This window comes from Rhinolophus sinicus, linkage group LG11, assembly GCF_036562045.2.
Source record: "Rhinolophus sinicus isolate RSC01 linkage group LG11, ASM3656204v1, whole genome shotgun sequence".
Taxonomy (NCBI): Eukaryota; Metazoa; Chordata; class Mammalia; order Chiroptera; family Rhinolophidae; genus Rhinolophus; species Rhinolophus sinicus.
Window position 1 is genome coordinate 26,199,611 of NC_133760.1, and position 21,437 is coordinate 26,221,047.

The 21,437-nt window shown below is 40.1% G+C and overlaps 1 protein-coding gene across 2 annotated transcripts in view; it reads left to right on the plus strand.

Annotated features, from left to right (window-relative positions):
- The window catches only part of ADAMTS18 (ADAM metallopeptidase with thrombospondin type 1 motif 18), a 124,733-nt gene that overhangs the window by 76,621 nt on the left and 26,675 nt on the right, over positions 1-21,437 (plus strand). For both annotated transcript variants that reach the window (XM_074314547.1, XM_019710943.2), the window contains 6 exons: positions 4,414-4,509; positions 9,434-9,582; positions 15,591-15,763; positions 17,970-18,100; positions 18,963-19,086; positions 19,801-20,045. In XM_074314547.1, coding sequence (XP_074170648.1) covers positions 4,414-4,509; positions 9,434-9,582; positions 15,591-15,763; positions 17,970-18,100; positions 18,963-19,086; positions 19,801-20,045 — 918 coding nt within the window. The remainder of the gene's footprint in view (positions 1-4,413; positions 4,510-9,433; positions 9,583-15,590; positions 15,764-17,969; positions 18,101-18,962; positions 19,087-19,800; positions 20,046-21,437) is intronic.

The following is a 21,437-nucleotide window of genomic DNA, read 5'->3' on the forward strand; positions in this document are numbered from 1 at the left end:
TTTCAAAATGTTCAAGGAAACGAGTTACTTGACTAGTGGTTCCACATTATTTGGACAGACCTAAAGGAGAGTTACCTCCATAGCAACTGGGGAGATTTGACTATTGAAAGCATTTGATTATTATGTACTTATTAAGTGCTTGCTGACTCAGTGAGGGAGTTGATGCTTTTTGCCAGAGTGCTCCAAGCGCGCTAAGAGACTGACCAATGCTTCTATGCGGACTGTTTTCCTGTGTCAGAAATGACCAGCCTGTACTCTGTAACTGTCCCCAGCACAGTTGCTGTCACATAGCAGGAGCTCAGTCAGTTTTCTTGTATAGAAACACTAGAAGGGTTTGAGGCAGAATAGGAATTACAGAGAAGGTATTTGAATGCTAGTGACTACCTGTAGGCTCATCACCTCATGTTCCAATTATATTGCTGTCCTAGTATGTTTTTCAAACATTTCCTGCTCTCATATCTGTAAGACTTTGCGTATATGCTGCCCATCTTAGAGTACTGCATGTCCATCCATGTGACAAGTAGCTGATCATTTTTTATTGTTGTTAAAGATTCAGCTCAAATATGAACCTCTTTTTATCCCCAGGGAGATTTAAGTATTCCTTTCTCTGAGCTCCATTTCCACTCCATATGTCACCATCATAAACTTGTGATACTCTATTATAACTGTCTATGTATGTCTCTTGCCCCAGTAGATGGAGAGTATCTGCAAACTTAGCGAATATCTGATATATTAGCAGATACTCAGTAATTATTTATTGGATTTTTGATGATAACCAAAGAAAACATTTTTTAGCACTCCCATTTCCATAAAGTGGAGGATTTTGCCTCTGTCCCCTTCTGTCGCGAGCACCTGTAAAGCCACTCCGCTACATTTCAGTCTATTCCTGAAAGTGAAGGGGACATTAACCCCTTGGCAGGACCCAACGTCCCTGTGTAGTGCTCGTGACATGAGTGGGGAACAAAGTCCTGGCACACAGGTTTGGATAGAGTAACACAGCTTTATTTGGGAACCAATGTCCCTCCAGAGGCCAATGCTCTGGTAAGCACAGAGGGTTATACAGAATAGAAAAGAATTTAATAACGAACCAAGTCCCAGAGTCAATTGAGGTAATGAAGGCCTCTGGTCCGGGAGAAGCGACTAGGACCACGATGGGTCTGAGGCGAGCTGGTCTTGGAAGGAAGAACTTTGGAGCGTCACGGAGTATTGCAGCTTTCACCTCACAGAGGGTCTTAGCCGGGTGTCCAGTCGGACCACATGGCATTGCTCTGGAGTTCTGCTTTTATCTTCTTTTCCTTGGACTTGTTTACTTCTTAGGTGATAAGTTATTTGCCAGGAGTTGTTTTGGTGAACGTGTCTATCACTCAATTTTGTCATGCTCAGTTTCACTCAAAAACATAAACATGTTCACTTTCCCTTTACTCTTGTCAGTCTCACACATGTGCGGCCATAGTCCTGTCCTACTAGTAAACAACTTGTTTTGCAAACCTCAATCCAACATATATAATACATTTTATATGCTCCATACACCTTCTCATCACTCCTCAAGGAAGCAGGAATGACAATCTGGGAGAAAGGGAGGAGACGAACGTGAGTCCAGGATTTTTTGGTCGAGGAATTTGCAGGTGTCATACAGTGAGCTGGGGAAGGCTGAACATGCAACAGATTTGGTGGAACAGATGGGGAATTTTGTTTCAGATGTGTCAAGTGTGAGATGCTTTATAACATTTGATTTGTAAAGACCCTGAACATTTATAGCATGTTGGGTTTCCCTTGAAGGGGCATCTGTCCTTTGGAATACAACAGGGGAGCATGACCACGGACTCACAGGACAGAATAATGTACTGCACTGTGACTCTTTCCGTAAAGTAACACGAGACCTCGAAGTCTCTGTGGTTATTTCTTTTCCCCTTAAATTATGACTGAAGTCTAAGGAATTACAGATAAGGAAAAGTTAGTTGAATACACTGGAAAAAAAGAAGAACAAGCAAAAAAAAAGTGCCCACTCTCATTTCTGTTTACTTAGAAAGGGAGCTTACTCAGAAGGCTCTCATGGTCGTCAGAGCGTGGAGTTGGCTGTAATTACGTTTGCCTTCTGTACTTCACCACAAAAGAAATAACATGCTCGTACCGCCTGTCTTATTTCACCCTGAAACCCCTGTGTTTTTGCGTCTTGCTCGATTTTCCTGGTCTTCTCCAGCTGCCCCCTTTTCCTTAGCCGTGTGGCTTGGCGTTGGCTGTGGAATCATGCCTCTTGGCTTTGGTCTGCCCTCAGGTCATTTTGGTGGCTGCCACATAGGCTATGGGTGCGCGTTATGGCTTTCCACTGGCTGTAAAAGGAAAACAGTTTAATCCTGAAAGCCTTTCTAACTGTGGCATTAATTGTTTCAATGGTTCCATCCTATTTCTCCATTCTGATGTAGACTGCTCTTTTTTCACATTAACTTGTCCACCTCAGATCCAGGGTGACAATATGGCAGCACACAGGCATGAGGAACCTGATTTACTTTGTTGATGTCAGTGGTAGGTCCATTTCCATGGGAAACATTTACTTATTGTGTCTTACAAACTGTTTGGAGATTTGGAAATGGTTTGTGTGGCACATGTCTGGGGCTGTTGGTGGTGATGGTGGCGTCTCCAAGCAGTGTCCTGACTACCCTTCCATTCTCTTCTGAGGATTTTATGGTCTCTGGTTTCCCCGTGTTTTCTTTTCTCAGTCCTGTAGAAAACTTTTTTGTGAAATATTTCTAAAAAGGTTCTTGCCATATTTTCTAACCATGAAATCTGTATTAACTGGAATGCGTGGGGAGTTGGGTGCCTGGTTAATTGAATTTTCAGGGTTACAAGTGACCACAAAAATAATTTTGTTTCCTCCCTTGTTGTTAATATTTCCCCCAAAGTGTATATATTCACACTTCTGTCTTAGTAAATAGCATGTAGCAAAACAAAATGGAATCACTTTGATGTTTCATGATTTTGACATCCCATTGGTGACATAACTCAGAAGAGCAACTTCAGCTGTGTGAGCTGGAGAGAATCTGGTTCAATCTCCTGACTTTATAGACAGGCAACTGAGGCCTGGAGTAGATGGGAGCTTCCTAAAACCTATTAGTGGCAAATCAAGGTCCAGAGCAGTGATGAAGGACCTGGACGCTGGAATCAGGCCTTTTCGAGTCCTGCATCTGCCACTTACCAGCTGTGTGACTTCATGGCTTTGAAAGTGTCAGTAGCTGGCTCCGGTTCCTCATCCAGATGAGTTTGTATGAGGAATTGGTTTAGTGTCCACCACTAAAGGTGTTGGTAACAGTATTAGTTTCCTATGGCTGCTGTAATAAATCTCCACGAACTTAATAACTTAAAACAACACAAATTTATTTTTGTACAGTTCTGGAGGTAGGCATTTGAAATGAGTCCCCCTGGGCTAAAATCAGATGTTGGTTGTGTTTGTTTTTTTCTGGAGGCTCTAGAGGAGCAGCCATTGTCTTGCCTTCTCTAGCTTCTAGAAGCTTCCTGCATTTCTTGACTCAGGGTCCCTTCTTCCATCTTCAAAGCCAGCAACATCCCCGAGTCTTTCTCACACTGTCATCTCCCCAGTTCTCTTCTGTCTTCCTCTTTTCCACTTAAGGACTTTTGTGATTACCTTGGGCCTTTCTGGAAAATTGAAGATAGTCTTCCCATTTCAAGGTCAACCAGTTAGCAACTTTAATTCTCCTTTGCTGTATAACCTCACACATTCAGTTTCCAGGGATGAGGGAGATGTGCTCGTTGGAGTGGGGGTGGGGGGCGCGGGCATTGTTCTGCCTACTACAGTCTAGCATGGGAGTTCAATTATTTCACAGATTGAGTGTGGGAATTCAACTGTCTAAATGCTTGAAAATCACTATAAAGGTAAAGGTAATGACAGCAATAATTTGCATCATTTATCCTTAAGAAAAACCTTATAGGGGCAAGTGCTAATGTTATCACTGCTCCACAGGGGAAGAAACTGCACTTGAAAGGTTTTTATAACATGACCGTACATCCTGTAACCAGGAATTCCAGGAAAGGATTGAATCAGGCTTGTGTTATGCCGGTCATGGCCTATTCTGCTTCCCTGGTGGTGGTGGTGGTTATTGTTATTGTGTTGTTGTTATTATTAGAAGCCAGGTCTCTTAGTTTCAAGCCAAGTGGTCTCTAAACCAACTATTGTTACCTCCCAGTCATTACTAAACATACATTAACATGCAGGTGGGGTAGAAACTTCCTGCTTATACATTGGCTAGAGTATATTATTTTGCTCTACCAAACTTACTTGCCTCTACTTTCTGTATAATGTCTCATTTTGGCCACCTCAAAATATTGTATACCAAAAGCTTTGGATATTTTCCATTTTTACTGTATTGTCACCTTTACCAGCTCCTTCTTTCCTTTCAGGACATTTGCAAATCACTTTGGTGTCACCGAGTGGGCCACAGGTGTGAGACCAAGTTTATGCCTGCGGCAGAAGGAACCCTCTGTGGCTTGAGTATGGTAAACTGCATACTTGTTAGTTTTTAGTTCTAGAAACTTGATGAAGCATAGAACCCAAGCTCTTGTATTGGGACCTCGGAATGAAATGCCATGGCTGTGTACATTTTCTAATTTCACTTTAGATCAACCAGCTTTATTTAGCAGCGATTATAAAACTCAGTGCTAATAAATCCAGTTGGTTCAATTGTTTAAGAAGATTTTTTTTTTTTTTCCTTTTTGCTTTTGTTTTCCATTTTTAGATGGAGGCTTGGGTCAAAATATTTCTGTTTCAATGAGCTGGTATGTTTCATTGTATACCATTTGCCTTTTAAACTTGGTTCAGTTTAGAAAAGCTGCAGGGAGCAGATTTCCCTTTTAGTAGCAAAGAAAGGACTGTCCCTCCGTACAAGGCCTCTGTTTCTCACCTCACAGTACCTGTCATGGAGCTTCTGACGTGCTCAATCCTTTTGAAGGGTAAATCACATCTCCATCTAGGTTGTACCAGAAAGTATTTTTGCTTATAAGTATCTTCAACCCTAAAAACTATTTCCATTATGGAAGATTATGGGAGATTTTTGTGTTTTGAATGAAGAACTCTCATATGTTAGTTTCTATGCTTTCTTCCCCTTTCCTGGTAGAATCTGGATGGAAAGATACACTTGCAGTACCAGTAAATGATCCAGATTTAGGGCATTGCTTTGAAAGAGAGTGACAGGCAAGCTGTGAATGATGAAAGAGCATACGATGTTAACAGGTGTTTTTGTTCCCTGCTTTTGGCTCTCTCGAGGCAACACAAGCCTGCATAGAACTGGCCATTGAAAGTGAATTCAATTCCACCATAATTTACTGACTACTAGATAGCATAGGAAACTCTGGGGATACAGAGATGAATAAAACTCAGTTTTATCTCTTCAAGAACCCACAGTCCAGTGGGGAACTCTGTGCAGACGCCAATCACTCTTTAAACACACCTTCTTTAAACACACAGTTGCTATCGAGGCCCAAATGAATGAGAAATGCATCTTGCTCAGGATTAGGCATGCACTTAGAATAAACTACAATGCGTGTGTGCACCGAGATGAATGTTGGCATTTGAATTGAAGTTCCTTAGTTGAATAGAGAGAGAGACTTTCAGAGACAGACTAACAATTAAGGCAATGATACAGACATGAAAGCAAATGAGTGTCAGAAAATGCTTTCTGATATGTTAAGTCGTTGATTCAACATCTCTTAAAAGATTTGCAATTTTTAGCTCTTGCCTTAAAGAACATAAACATTTATAAAAATTTCAGCATTACGTGCAATTTTTAATCCGATGCACCTGTCTTAGGCAATTCCAGTAAGGATTCTCATTGAAAAATGGACATAGGAGTGTTTTTGCTGTGATACAAAACAATGAGTTAATTGAATAATTAAAAACAGATACTGCTCAAGTCATTTTTATTTTTAAAGCATCAAAATTTAGAACTTGCAACTTGAGGATTAATGGGTATTTTTTCATTAAGAAAACAATAGCATTAAACTTAAGGTGGATGTACAAGGAAAGACTGACATAACAAATGAAGAAAATGAGTGCTCAATTGCATAAGTTTGAGGCTAATTACACAAATACACCCAGCATCTAGTTCCATGGGGATGAAAATCCCCATGGATTAGACTTCAGTTAATATAACCTGAGACAAATCAAGCCAGGAGTTAGAAAATAGATGATGTCCTAATATAACTTTCCCCACCTCATTATTTTAACAGACCAGACTATGGATATACGAGGTGTGATAAAAAGATACAGTGAATGTTTAAATTTTTGAAAATGTATTATAGTAAAAGACACACTGCCATTAATCCTCCTCAAAATACTCTTGCTTTGAACACACTTATCCCATCGTTCTTGCCACTTTCTGAAGCAGTTCTGGAAGTCCTCTTTCGTGAGTGTCTTTGCTTAATCCTCCATGATGACAATGCTCTGTGTCACACATCCCTTCTGCCGTGTTTCCCCGAAAATAAGACTTAGCCGGACAATCAGCTCTAATGCGTCTTATTTTACTATAATATAAGACCAGGTCTTATCTAACATAATATAGTATAAGACTGGGTCTTATATTAATTTTTGCTCCAAAAGACACATTAGAGCTGATTGTCCGGCTAGGTCTTATTTTTGGGGAAACACGGTGGTACGGCAATTTCTGTCAAATAAAAACATTATGGTGTGTCCTCATCCACGTTAATCACCAGATCTGGCACCGTGCAACTTCTGGCTCTTCCCCAAAGTCAAAATGATTCAGGACATCAAGGCATCCACGACAGTGCAACCAAAGACACTCATGAAAGAGGACTTCCAGAACTGCTTCAGAAAGTGGCAAGAAAGATGGGATAAGTGTGTTCGAAGCAAGGGAGAGTATTTTGAGGGGGATTAATAGCCATGTGTCTTTTACTGTAACAAATTTTCTTTTAATTTAAGCATTCACCGTACTTTGTGATCACATGTTGTATATGTTATACTGGGGAAAAGCCCTCAATTGTAAGGCCACCCTCAGTTGAAAGCATTCTGATATGTTTCATCCATTATCACTCCAGTATAATTATTCGTCATTTATACATATGGTTCTCTGAATCTCCTTTCGCTAGGGGATATAATTGGCTATTTATTAGACTGGAAACTCCACGAGGCCAGGGTCATGTCTTACTCATCCTTTATCTCGAGTGCCTTGTGGAGTAGCAGCTATTCCATGTTTTGCTGTTTTTCCATAACTGGAAACCCACAGAATCCTTCTGCATCCTTCCCCGTTCCCTCCCTAGTCCTCCAGTGACATTTACACCATGAATATTCAGTGACCATTTGAGGATGTGAAAAACACATTCTTTTTATCTAGGTTACGTGTACAAAGAAAGAAAGGTTTGTGCTTGCTATCGATCATAAAAGTTATTTGCCCAAGTCGTGGCCATTCAATTTGAAATTAGAAGCAGTGCTAGAAATATATATGTATGGATAAAGTTATATGTGTACATGTTTTATACTGAGGGTGCCAAAAAAAATGTGTACACGTGACTTGTATTCATCTTTTGTTATCAGTATATATTGAGTATTACAATTTTAATACAGTCTTTTCCCTTCTTAAAATGTTTTTGGCACCCTCTGTATTTACACGTTATAAGTAGAATTTTATATATGCCTGTGGATTTATATATGTGTGTATATTCCTGATTCCTATACTGATTGAAAAACCCAGAGGAAACTGTCAGCAACCTAACCCAACATGAGGATGAAATACTGATATTAAAAAAAAGTCAAATAATTAAAATGTTGGAACAGACCTGAAAACCACATTTCTACAAAAGGAATTAGGTTAGAGGTCAGATACGTTGGTGAGCAATTTGCCTCTGAGGTGAGAAGCCTTTTGTCCTTAGGAGCTTGGGCTACTCAGTTTAAATCCAGTCTCAGTTGTGTAGCTACTTGGGTAGCTGTGTGACTCTGGGCAAGTTAGTTAGTTCTGATGCAGAGAATAGTTATTAAGTCCTAAGCACTTTGTGAGAATTACACTAGATACTGCATGTGAAGTCCTCCCTCTTCCCCATGCCTGCACAATTTTGGGCACGTAGAAGCAACTTTGATTAACTGTAGCTGCTTCTGTTGTTAGTATTGGCTGTTGGCTGTAGTTGCTGTTATTTTGTCTCAGCCACTGAACTCTGTCCAGGAGAGTCCCAGGGACTCCCAGGAGGGAAGATTCAGAGTCGTGCTTGTGGTAGACAAAAGTCCTCAAATAACCGATTGCTTTCCCCGGCAAAGTTCTCAACATGTTATATGATTTCGTGCAAACTCTGAAATGGCACTGAATCCAAGGAAAAGAAAAATGAAAAGCAGCAGAATTAATCAGTCCACGGCAAGAATGTGAGGACAGGAAGCCATCTCTAGATGTAGACAAAGTACACTAGCAACACCGTCAACAGCCGCGAGGCCAAGGGTATCATGGGGGGAAAGTGAAGATTGGAAAGTCAAACAACTTCCCCATAGTTCTGTAACTGAACCCCCACTCCTCAGCAGAATCTGGCATGGTCCAAACCCCAACCCTTTGGATCTAATTGCAGAGGCTTTCAGGAAAGTGTGCAGTTATGCTAAGTCATGCAGAACTTGCTCGTAATAAAAGCACCACAGGAACAAAACCACTACCAGAGGCTAATGCAACCCCCAAGGACAGAGATGACCAGCAAAGCCTGGAATGTGTCACAAAGGAGAACTAAAACAGGAAGGTCAGCGCAAAAAACACTTCTCACCCTGGCTTGAGCAGATCGTTTGGCAAATGAAAGACCCAGAGCTAATTCATAAAAGACACTCCGAGTTCAGTCACCCGAGGGTCTTGTTGGGGACCTTTTGTACAGACAAAAAAGCATGTTATCTAAAAGCACAGTATGTGTAGACTGAAAGCTATTGTGTTTTAATGCTCTATAGGATGGTGTGAGATAAACAGAAATGTATGCACAATTGTATCTGTCTTTCTGATGAGATAGTCATGTAAAAAGATAAATTATCTGTTAATACCTTTAAAACTGGTTGGCCAAGCTATGTGTGATCCAAATTGTTCTCTAAGCGCAATTGTTCCTAAATGTCCAGGGAGCTCTGTTGACATTTTGTCTGCGCTGACTCCCCTGGCTGTTGGGTGGAATCACATCTGAACATTTCCCCTCCGCAGCTCAGAAAGCATATAATACTCAGCCTGCTGGTGACAGATGCCCCTTCTCTCTAAATGTCAGCCTTCCCAAATGCACGCAGTAAACGCAGATGAAGCAGGTGTTTATAAAGCGCGGCCAGCAAAGAAATTCTGTCAAGGTGTCATGCATCCTCCATTTTGCCAACAGACTCGTTTTTCCTGTTAATATGCAGGTGTATGTATCTCCTTGCCCTTTCCCAGGTGGTTTCTGACAGGAAACATGTCACCTGTTCTTTTCACAGTGGTGTCGGCAAGGCCAGTGCGTGAAGTTTGGGGAGCACGGACCCCGGCCCATCCACGGCCAGTGGTCTGCCTGGCTGAAGTGGTCAGACTGCTCCCGGACGTGTGGTGGAGGCGTCAAGTATCAAGAGAGACATTGCAATAACCCCAAGTAAGGCTTCAGCAGAAAGTATTTGTAAGGCGCTAACCTTCAGCCTGGCACAGGCTGGCTCTGTTTTCTGTTGCTGACACATTGTTTTCAAGGGTACTTGTCTTCCCTCCATTCCTACCGTGTTTCCCCGAAAATAAGACTAGGTCTTATATTAATTTTTGTTCCAAAAGACGCATCAGGGCTATGTTCAGGGGATGTCATCCTGAAAAATCATGCTCAGGCTTATTTTCCGGTGAAGTCTTATTTTCGGGGAAACACAGTAGCCGTCAGCTAGGGTTTTACTGTTTGCATTCAAGTGTGTATGCATGTGGCAGGGGGTCAGGGGGTGTAGTGGACAGAACTGGAAAAATAAAACAAAACCAAACAAAACGGCAGAGGAGTTATTCTGTGTGTGAATGTGAAGATCAAGGGATGGTCTGAGCTACTTTCTGAATCTCCATGAGGACTACACATGCCCAATCCAATGCTTGTGATCCTGTGGCGCAGAGAAGCTTGGCGGGTGGAGAGTGTGTTTGTGTCTCTCTCAAACTGATGAACTAGAGAAAGTATGCTGATTTTTTGCCTTGAAGGAATGTACATCAACACGTGTTGACAGATCTCCCTGACTTTTCAAGGGAAACCATACATCTAAAAAAAGATTGTGTGTGAAATTTCCCAATTTCTGAAATATTGATGACAAATTCCATTTTCTTAAAAAAAAAAAAAAAAAAATCACGGTGAGGACTCATCCAAACATGTATGGATTGCGATTGGCCCGCGATCACCTGTGGGCACCCTCTGGTCTCGCACCAGGATTCTGAACTTCCCTCTGTGCTCCATGCAACAGAACGTGGCTTGGTGTTACTTTTATCAGCTCTAATTCCTACGTGAAACACATGTGTATTTCCTGATTGGCATGGTTATGTAGCAAGAGCCCAGGTTTCGGAGACAGAAGGACATGACTCCCACTCTTGGGTCTGCCACTTAGTAACTGTGTGGCTTTGGGGAGGCCACGTGAACTTTGAGCTTGGGTTTATGTCCAGAACGGAGATGATAATACCCATCTCTGAAGGTCTGGGGCGGATTACAAATTGCATCTGTAGAACGTCTGACACTGAGGGAGTATCCAGTGGGCATTCAACAAAAGGTTCTGAGGTCCATGTGGTTTTCATCATTTCATCTTAAACGCACCAGGAGCACAGGGTAACAGAGAGCCAGCCCTCAGAACCAGTGGGAAGAGAACCTAATAATGAAGCTGGACTTTGGAGAACGCTGTGGAGTGAGGAGGATGTGATGGGGTGGTGGAGAATAGTGGATTTGATTTTACCCCATGACTTGAGTGGTGAGTTAGCGTGGAGGCTAAGAATGCAGACGTAATTCTGATAACCTGGGATGGCCTCCTAGCCCGCCACTTCCTAGCTGCGGTCACAGACAACTTACTGTCCCAGCTCTAGGCTTTCTCATTCGTGAAAGGGCATAAGGATAGGACCGTCGTCAACTGAGTTAATGCATGTGAAGTGCTTTTCTTGGGTGCCTGGCACGTTGGAAACATTGCATGGATGTTTGGTAGATTGAGAACTAAACTAAATAATGAAACGAGAGCCCAAGGAAATTTTTAGAGAGAAATCGTATTTTATGTGAATGAGCAGGCTGAGCTGGATCAAAAGGCCAGTTTGTTCCAAAATATAAGGAAAGGTTGAGCGATACGTTAACCATGGTTTCTTAGGCGCTCTTTGGGATATCTCAGGTTAATAATGTAGGATTTCTCAAGATTGGCACTATTGGTATTTTGAGCTGGAAAGGAGTTTTGGTGTGGGGCTGGGTCCTGAACGTGGCAGATGTTTAGCAGCATCTCTCATCTCTACTCACTAGATGCGAGTAGGATGACTGCCCCACGGCCCCAAGCCTCCAAGTCCTGATTACCAAAAATGTCTCCAGACGTTGCCAAATGTCCTATAGGGGGCAAAGTCATTCCCAGTTGGGACTTACTACTCTAATCAGACCCAGTAACGATGTATAATTGTAGGGAAGTTTGTGATACATTTACAATTTATACCAGATTGTTAAAACCACCCTCCTCTACTTCAACCGTAGCCCATGTCTTGGATAGAATTGTTAAAATTCATTATACTGCTTTTCATTTTTGCAGCATATTTCATGGATCTGGTTTTCATACATCACAACATTTTACAATCTCGATATTTTCCCAAGAAAGAAATAGATTACCTAATTTAATAGCTCTGCTGGTAAAGTGCAGGAACGATGCCCCTGAGATTTAAATTAAAACCTCTCCCATATCTGTGGGATTGAGAACTCTCATTATTATAGGGCATTGTTTATGGAAATAGCATATGACAATTTCAGAGATGCCTAGTAGAAGAATTACTTACTAAAGTAGTTCCACTTGGTGCAGTTTTATCATTTTAAACAAGATTAAGGTACTGTTTGCTTTAATTAAACTTGGAAGTCACAAAAACAAGTAAGTGATCGGCTGTCCCAAGACAATTAGTTGTTCTCTGTTCTTATTTCACTTTGTTGCAGGAAAGATGTTTTTTCTCCCTATTTCAAGTTCCTGATTTCTTTCTTCCTTCAGTTTAAACATTCAGTCTGTTCACATCACTCAGCATAACCATTTCCATTTTTTCATGTGAAAGCAGTGTGAGCTTTTTATTTCACACAATGATGGTTTTCCCAGAACATATTTTTGTTGCATAAAAAAATGAATTATTCCTGGCTGTTCAAGGATCTATCAAACTTTTCAGCTTCAAGAGAGTTTAAAGGTTAACTGGTTCTGGCACGGCCAATACCAGACACATATGACCCTTCTTTTTTTTTTCCCCCATGTCTGTGGCAGACATTTTTAATTGATCAAAGCTCTGTTTTCTACTGAGCCCTCAGGAACCTTCTCCAAACGTTTGCTCCCAATCAGGTTATAATCAGGTTATATGTGAGTTGCAACCTGTTGTCTAATCCAGTTATTTTACACATGGGTAACCGGGGGAGGCAGATGGCCCCATTCACACCAGCAACTCTTGCCCAAGTCACCAAGCTGGTCATTTTCCCTGACTATTAAATTGTTACGCTTAAGAGATCCTAGTGAAATTCCTGTAATTTCTATTCACGAAAATCATGAAATTAAAATAGTGAAAATTAAATGTGCTAAGGCACTCTAGAACTTTCCAAAAATGTGAGTCTATTTGAGAAAGAATAATATGCTACTAGAGTCATAGCTTCAGAATGATAATAATTGAATCAGATCTCTGGCTTTTTTTCCAACCAGTGATGTCCAGACTCAGCTGATTATCAGAATCACCCACTGTGCTTTAAAACACTGATTTTTGGATCTTCCCCATAATATAGTCTTTTTTTTTTTAATTAAATTTATTTATTTATTTTAATTAGTTTCAGGTGCACAAGACAAAGCAAAACTTAGACGTTTATCATTTATATCCCTCACACTGTGTTAACCCCCCTCCCCCCATCCACTATCCCTCTGTATGTTCCCCAAATTAATTTTCAAACCCCCATGACCATCTTGTGGTTACCGACTATTTTTCAAAACCTCTCACCTTCCCCTTATCCCCACCCCCCCCGCCCCTCTAGCAATGAGAATGTCTGTGGAGGGGCCCAGGAGTGTGAGTGTGTGCCTGTCTTTAGCAGACTTCCCCAAGTAATTCTAATCATCAACCAGCCAGTCCACCTTATAACCATTCATAGGAAGCACTTGATAAATTATGCAGAAGTAAATTATGGGTATACTTTATAATAGTCTATAATAGTCTAACTATAATAGTCTAATAGTAAAGACAAAATCATGTGCCTAGACATTTCTTTTCTGACTCTTTATATTTTTGTTTTTAATCTTAAGGAACTTACTATACCAAGGGGTGTCGTAGTAGACTTTTCTGTTAATGTATTCTAACACTCATGTTCAATGCTGCAGAAAAATTTACCTGTATTTGAGGATTTGATGGGAAGGTCTAACTTCTTGCCAGGCATCCAAAGTAGAAAGCATTTTTATATAGTTGTAATTCATTTGTGTTAACTGTGCTCTAGACTGCCGTAAATTCTTTACAAACCTTGTCTCAGTGAATTGTCAACATTGCGCCCACTTTGCGGATTAGGAGGTTAAATAAAATTGCCTAAAGCTAACTTTAGGGAAGAGGCAGCACATATTTCAATCCAGATCTGCCTGGTGAAAGGCCAGCTCCCTGACCCTGGTGCCTTACTTGCTTCCTTTCCCATGCCCAGGTCCTATTGCTTAACTCAGATAAGTGTGGGCAGAGCCAAGTAGGAAAAGAATCCTGAAGAGTAAGGAGATAAGAGATTTAGCTCTGCTCTCTTCTAGTTGTGTGACCTTTATTCAGCAACTTCTGTGAGCTCCATCAGCTATTTTTCCCTTCCTCTATAAAATGAGGGGTCGGCTATATGAGTTTTGAGGTCTTTTCCATGTTATCGTTTCTGAGTTCGAAAAGTAACACATGTGGTCCTCCTGTTAAATTTAAATCTAAATGAGGGTTATTTGTAAAATCTCAGACAGAGAGTCTTACACTGAGAGAGTTTTAAATATGCTTGTAAAGATGACCAGGAATAGTAAGGCTGTCAGATGGCACTTTAAAAGTTTCTCTAAGTGCTTTTTAGATAATGATTTAAGAAGTCCTCGGGGATTGGTTGTAGCACAATGACTGCTGAATGTTTAAGTAGTTACTCCAGAATGTTTTGAAAGAGCAGAAAAATCTCATACTGGCAGTGGGACACTTCCCGTTTCTGTTGAATCCATTTTAGCATGCCGTTATAGGAGGATTTGATAAAATATGCTGAAGCAAATCCAGAGGTGTTTTATAGCATTCTTGTGCTTCCTAAAGAGACAAGGATTTTTAATCACATAAATTTATTAATCTGGAGCCTTCTTTCATGTTACATGTTTGCATTGAGTTTTTGTGTGAGACGATCCATCGTTGGGTTTTTAGCCTTTGGAGAAAACAACAAAAAAAGTGGGAGTCAAAAGAAGCAATTGCTTTGTGCCTGGAGTAAGCTGGCTAAGATGTTATTGGTAATTTTCAGTGTGGTTTGTGCTCCTTTTTTCCTTTATTTTGCTTTCTGGTTTTTGCAGCCTGCCTACCAAGATCTTAAAAAGCTTGCCATTAGATCATAATTATTTATGTTCTAATGGGATTCCCGACTCTCACAATCCATTTCCCATCGTGCTTGGCAGGAAAAGAGTAGGCCACCTGCAAAGTTAAAAAGTGATTGTGCAGATGAGAACAAGGGAATGTTTTGCATTGGAGTTTAGAATCAATTAGAGTAAAACACACAAGAGTCAGACAATAATCAAAATATCAGCTCAGTGACTGACAAAGCTGGGATTGGAAAGCACGGCAACTGGGGCTTTCTGCTTTCTCCCTAGTGTCCTGACCTTCTAAATAGCAGCAGGTACAAGGCAAACTGTAGGAGAATGATGACTGTTAGAAATGGAGAGTAGGTTGGATTCGCGTCTGAAGAGCTTTGATGCCAACATAGGCGGTGTTTGTGTGTGTAGCACACATACACATTAATAAGAGCATGGAGGTGTAGTTATAGATGTTCTAACACATGAGGTGGTAAGTGTCAAGAATATGCTTTCATTGATCTTTAAGAAAATTGCCAGAATGTAAAAAGTGGATCAGAGATGGCAAATAAGTTTAATCTAACATGCCATTTCTAGTTGATGAGCAGTGGTGGTGCCTACCTTGAGGGCTATGTTGAGAGAGATCTTGAGGTCATGCCAGGCTCTGCCAAAAAAATAAAAAATATAATAACATAAATAAAAATAAATCAATAAAATCCCAGATTGATTAGTTATGTCTGCCATGGATACAAGAAGAGATGTGGCAAGCTGTATGCTACGTACTTCCATTCTCATAATAGTCTGTAGACACTGTATATGCTGTGACAATGCTCATCTGGATTGTTCCTCTATGTATTACTGCCTGTGACTAATAGTGAGTGCTTTGATTACTAGCATTTAAGTTCTTTAATTTTATTTTTAGGCCTCAGTACGGTGGCAAGTTCTGCCCAGGTTCTAGCCGTATTTATCAGCTGTGCAATATTAACCCTTGTAATGAAAATAGCTTGGACTTTCGAGCTCAGCAGTGTGCAGAATACAACAGCAAACCTTTCCGTGGATGGTTCTACCAGTGGAAACCCTATACAAAAGTGGAAGGTAATTTGGTCTCTATAACCTTCAAATAAATGTATCTCTATGGATGGTAATGTGAATGAATAACACAGAAGAAATTGCTGCCTATGTGTAAGAGTTTCAGTTTTTATCTTTCATTTCCCAGACCCGTCCTGGCCCATTTTTTAATTCACTTCCGTAGGTTTTGTTTATTTTTCCACATTTTTTTTTCACAAGACACCCCTTGTCTCCCACATCTGTAAGCCAAAGTGTTCTTGTGTTTGGAATGTACTTATATTTCTAAACTTACTTTTGACATTTCAGCAATTAAGTCTCCCAGGGATGTTAATTGAAATTGGTATGAATTATCCAGACCAAAAACTCATGAAACCATATATGCCCCATAGAGACACCATACTCGGTAACTGACATGTTAGATGATTACAAGCATGGAAAGGTCTAGTTGCAAAATGTACACACATACATACCCATTGAATTAAAAATGTCTCCGTACTAGGTTCTTAGTAATTGTTATAACTTAAAGTAATGGCTTGTATTTTACTTTTTAATTTGTTTTTATTTTGGTTAAGCATCAAAACATTTATTTTCATTATAATATGCAAATTTAATGTGCTTTCTATTACCTATGCAGAAAAAGCTGTCACTGTTCTAGTTGTGTCCCTTCCATTATTTTCATTCACTGGCTTTATGAAAACTCATCCATGCTCCCTTGAAAAAGGATGCATATGAGTCCCAACTGCACATGTGTAAGATGGAAAGATGCTAAATTTAATGACAATTCATGGAAATAAGACAGGGCTATTCCTGTGCAAAAGTTCAAAATGAACCTATGTCACCAATTACCATGAAGGAGCTAATGTAATTAGAGACCTCAACATAACAAAGGGTATATCCAAATTAAAGAAGATGATAGTGAAACTTTGCTCAACACCAGACCAGCCCTTGCAGAAGAATCAATCTGTTTCTGGGTCGTGAGTGTCCAAAACACAGATAGACAGACAAGAAAATTCTGAAATCTGGTTCTTAAGGGAAAGTGAGGGATCTATGTAGATATTTCCTATAGAAAAGAAATTAGTTACCTCCAAAAATTCAAAGAGCTCTTGAATGGAAGGGGATTTATATTTATTTGAAATTGCTTCAGTGAACACGATTAATTCAAGGGCTAAGAATTCCCCAGCCATATCTCCTCCTCAGAGAGACTTTCCTTGCCAGCCTACCCAAAATACCCTTCCTTCATATCATTCTGTGAAACCTAAACCTGTTTTATTCTTCATAGCTCTTATCGGCACATGAATTTATATTGTCATTTGTGTATTACCTTTATCCCCACAAGAATTTAAGTTCCACAGGGATAAAGCCTTTGTCGATTTTGCGTATGCTTGTATCTTGAACATCAAAGAACAGCACTTAGCCCATATTTATAACTTTTAGAATGAATGAGTAGGTAAATATCAAGTGTCCATAATGGAGGTGTCCCTTTATGCGTTGTAAGCGCTCCATTGCTAGAGGCATCCTATCCGGAACGGAGTAGTTACATAGGAACAATATCGTGCAACAGGTTCCAGTGGACAGTTTGGTAGAATAGCTGCAGATGCTTTCGGTTCTGACATTGAAGATTTATTTTCTCTTGGTTGTATTCTCCCATAATTCCATGTTTCTTATTAAATTCCATGTGTCTGTCCATCCTTTCATTTCCCCTTATGTTCTTTGTCTTGTCTTCTTGGATATTCTTTGGCCGTTCCCACATTACGTCTTTAATTCAAATATAGTGTTTATGGAATCTGTTCATAGGTTATCGTCATCCTTTAAATAGGTTCTGTGTGGAATAAATAACATTTTATTTCAACTTTCAACACACCTTCATTTATATATTGTCAATGGCAGACCATAGGACCCATGAAGCCTCAAATTTTTACTATCCAAGGAAGGGAGCTACACAACTCACCGATTATGTGTAGTGTGGCTATTACTAAGGATTAGAAAAATAAAATTCATGTGTATTAATGTTAAGTCAGTTTTATGTGGATTGCTAAATGGTATTTGTATTTTTAAAAGCCACATACATGTGCAGCATATACAGGCACAGACACACACCCACTAAAACGGCATGACATGATCCATTGTGATCATGCTAGTGTTCTACATAAATGTAGTTCATCCTTTGGGTACTTGTGTCATTTTCCTATGATTTCCTCTTGACCAGGCTCTATCTTGATCTCTTTGCTCCTAGAGGAAGATCGATGTAGACTGTACTGCAAGGCTGAGAACTTTGAATTTTTTTTCGCAATGTCCGGCAAGGTGAAAGACGGAACTCCTTGCTCCCCAAACAAAAATGATGTTTGTATTGATGGGATTTGTGAAGTAAGAGAACCTTTCTGCTTTGGGATGTCTGATCATGTTTGTGTTTCCTCATATCAAGTGCACACTGTGAGATGTGTTGCAAGAGATTCTCTATCTGGAGAAAAGCAGGTGGCATGAGGGTAAAGGGGCTGCATTTTCAAATTGGATGTGAGCCTATCTCCAAATTCCCCACTTTCTGCATGACCCTTGTCCAAATTTTTCAGTTTCTCTTTTATTCCATTTCCCCATATATAGAATGGTGGTGGTATATCCTACCTTACATAGTAGTTATAAAAATTAAATAAGAATGTAATAAGTAGTAAACTTTTACCCAGTGTTTGCTAAATACATTCATTATATGATTAGAAGCTCACAGATGTGTTTTGAAATAGTACTACTATTTTTGTGTTAGTTTTCCTTTCTCTTTGGTTGTCCACTTTCTCCTTTAATTTGATTGTGAGATCTTTGATCTTTTAACAGTGTGTGTGTGTGTGTGTGTGTGTCTGTGTGTGTGTGTGTCTGTGTGTGTGTGTGTGTGTGTGTCTGTGTGTGTGTGTGTGGTCTAGTATTTTTATGTTTCAGTGCTAGAGTTGGTCCCAATAAGCTCACCTGCCATTAGTAGCAATGGTGACTTTTCATTCGAGTTTTACAGATGAAGAGTCTCAGCCTTAGATAAGTTATCTAACTTGTCTAGCCATGCATCTAGTAATGGCAGAGGAAGTATTTGAACCTCTAATCAAACTTGAGACTGTGCTTTTAACCATAAAGCCGAACCTCTTTCCTGATGTTCTGTAAATACAGAAAACCGTGAACCCCTTGGTTATTCTTAGCCGTTGGCATCTCTGATCTTTGATTTTTCTCACTTTTTCTCTGTTTGTCACAGCCAGTAGGATGTGATCATGAACTTGGCTCTAAAGCGGTTTCCGATGCATGTGGTGTTTGCAAAGGTGATAATTCAACTTGCAAGTTTTATAAAGGCCTGTACCTCAACCAACATAAAGCAAATGGTAAGAGATGCTTCTGTTGCATTGCTGTCACTGGTGGGACACATCCTTTGCCACTGAACAAGTTGGAGTCATGCTAAATGTGGTCGAGCCTTTTACTGATTCACCTGACATGTGGAAGTTGATGGCTTTTGACACTTCTGTAAGAGCTGGGGAAGCTAGGTGGTTTTTTTCAGTGTGAGGAGTTTTATCAATATGTACATCTCAGGGATGGGTTAGACAAATGCCTTTCTACTTTGCAGTTTTAATATGCTGACCAGCCTGCCATCTGCCCCACATGCATTTTTAAACAAACAATTTACAGTGCAACTTTGACGATCCACACTCACAAACGATAGATGAATATTTGAAGCAATTATCTAAGCATCTTGAGTAAAATTAAACATTGAGCCCTGTTTTCTGAATATCACTACTGAGAATACATGGCTCTAAGTTTCTTTTAGGTAGATTAAAAATGCAAAGCATTCTTGAGTTTCGTGGCTTTGGAGCATGTCTTTTGTCTGCACATACATGTTTGGGAAAGACACATGCATTTCTCGCTCTGGTGTTCCTACCACTTAGAAGGAACATGAAACAATTATTTTGCTTTATACGCATAGAAGTGAATGTCAGTGCTGATTCAAAATCCTTGCTCTGCAAAAAATGGCTACTACATGTCTCTGAGCATTTCTAGTCGCCTTCAATGGAAAACAGACATGTGCTGTTCTTTCCACTTAGAATATTATCCAGTAGTCATCATTCCCGCGGGGGCCCGAAGCATTGAAATCCAGGAACTGCAGATATCCTCCAGTTACCTCGCAGTCCGAAGCCTCCACCAAAAGTATTACCTGACCGGAGGCTGGAGCATTGACTGGCCTGGAGAGTTCCCCTTCGCGGGGACTGTGTTTGAATACCAGCGCACCTTCAACCGCCCGGAACGTCTGTATGCACCAGGACCCACAAATGAGACGCTGGTCTTTGAGGTAAGCCCCTCCTGTTCTTTCCATCTCAGTGCCTCTTGTTAAATGTATAGTGATGACCCCAATTTGAGCTAGCGTGAAGCACTCCAATCCTTCTAGTTCACTTGTTTCCTAATAGGGTTAATCTCAAAGTGCAAAAGAGAGCAACTCCATTTTGGAGAAAAAGGGCAGGAATCCAATGGGTCTCCAAGAGAATGCATTGATTGATCTTCACCTTTAGATGCCAACCTTTCACTGTTCTGAGTAGGAATACTTCTTACATGATTCCAGTTTGTCTGTGTCTGTCATTGGATAGCCCATTGTAGATATTCGCCACCCTGGGCAACTGGCCTAGCACACAGAATGACACAGTAGAAAGAGCACTTGCTTTAATCATAGCAACAGTTTTAATTATAGCAAACCACCTGACTTTTGTGGGTTGTCATTTTCATAGAGGTAAGAAACGAAGAAAAATTAATGGGTAATAATGGTTATAAAAATGTTGTTTGTATTGATGGGATTTATGGAGTCAGAGAAACTTTTAGCCAACATATCTGCCAATGACTGCTAGACTCTTATCGTGTGTACGTTTTCCTTCATCCTCATCATGTCTATAGTTTATAAAATGGGCCTGATCGTTTGCTTTCAGAGGCAAGTGATTGGTCTCAGGTTGTGTAGAAGTCACACCAGCTCCCACTTACTGAGGCACTCTTATTGGACATTCTGAGCTTTAATTTCTCACCCACAGAATTAGGATAGAAGACCTACCTCACTGACTTGCCAGAAAAAAATAAGCAATAAGGCACGAAGAAAGCTGAAAAGATTTGCCTAACTCACACAGCTAGGGAACAAGCAGAGCTGAACTGGAGTCCAGGTCTTTTGTACCTACACTCAGTCCAGTCACACACTGCTCTTCTCAACTAAAGAAAACATAAGCTTAATTCAATCTTATTATTAATTACTATTACTATTATTATTAAAGGCACTGGCCTTAAACATTTACTAAGGAAAATGTGTAGAACGCAGTTTTAAAAAATGACCACGTGTAACTTTGGATTCTAGGTCAGATATTGTACACATAGTATGGTTAAAGCAGAGACTACAACCGTGGGCAAGTTTCTTAACCTCTGTGTCACTTAATGTCCACATTTGTAAAATGTGCAAACAATGCTAGCTAACTATTAAGGCTATTATAAGGATAATTTAAGATTAATGTAATGTTTACAGAGTACTTGGCACACGACATTTATAACCATGATCTTCATTTGCCTTCTGAGCATAATATATCTGTATTTATATTTAAATATAAACTGGTCAGGTTAATCAATCTACCTCCTTGCAATAAAACAGCTCCTTGAAAAAAGAAACAATTAAAATGTAAGGGAAATATTAGATTTAAATAAAATTATAAAAACA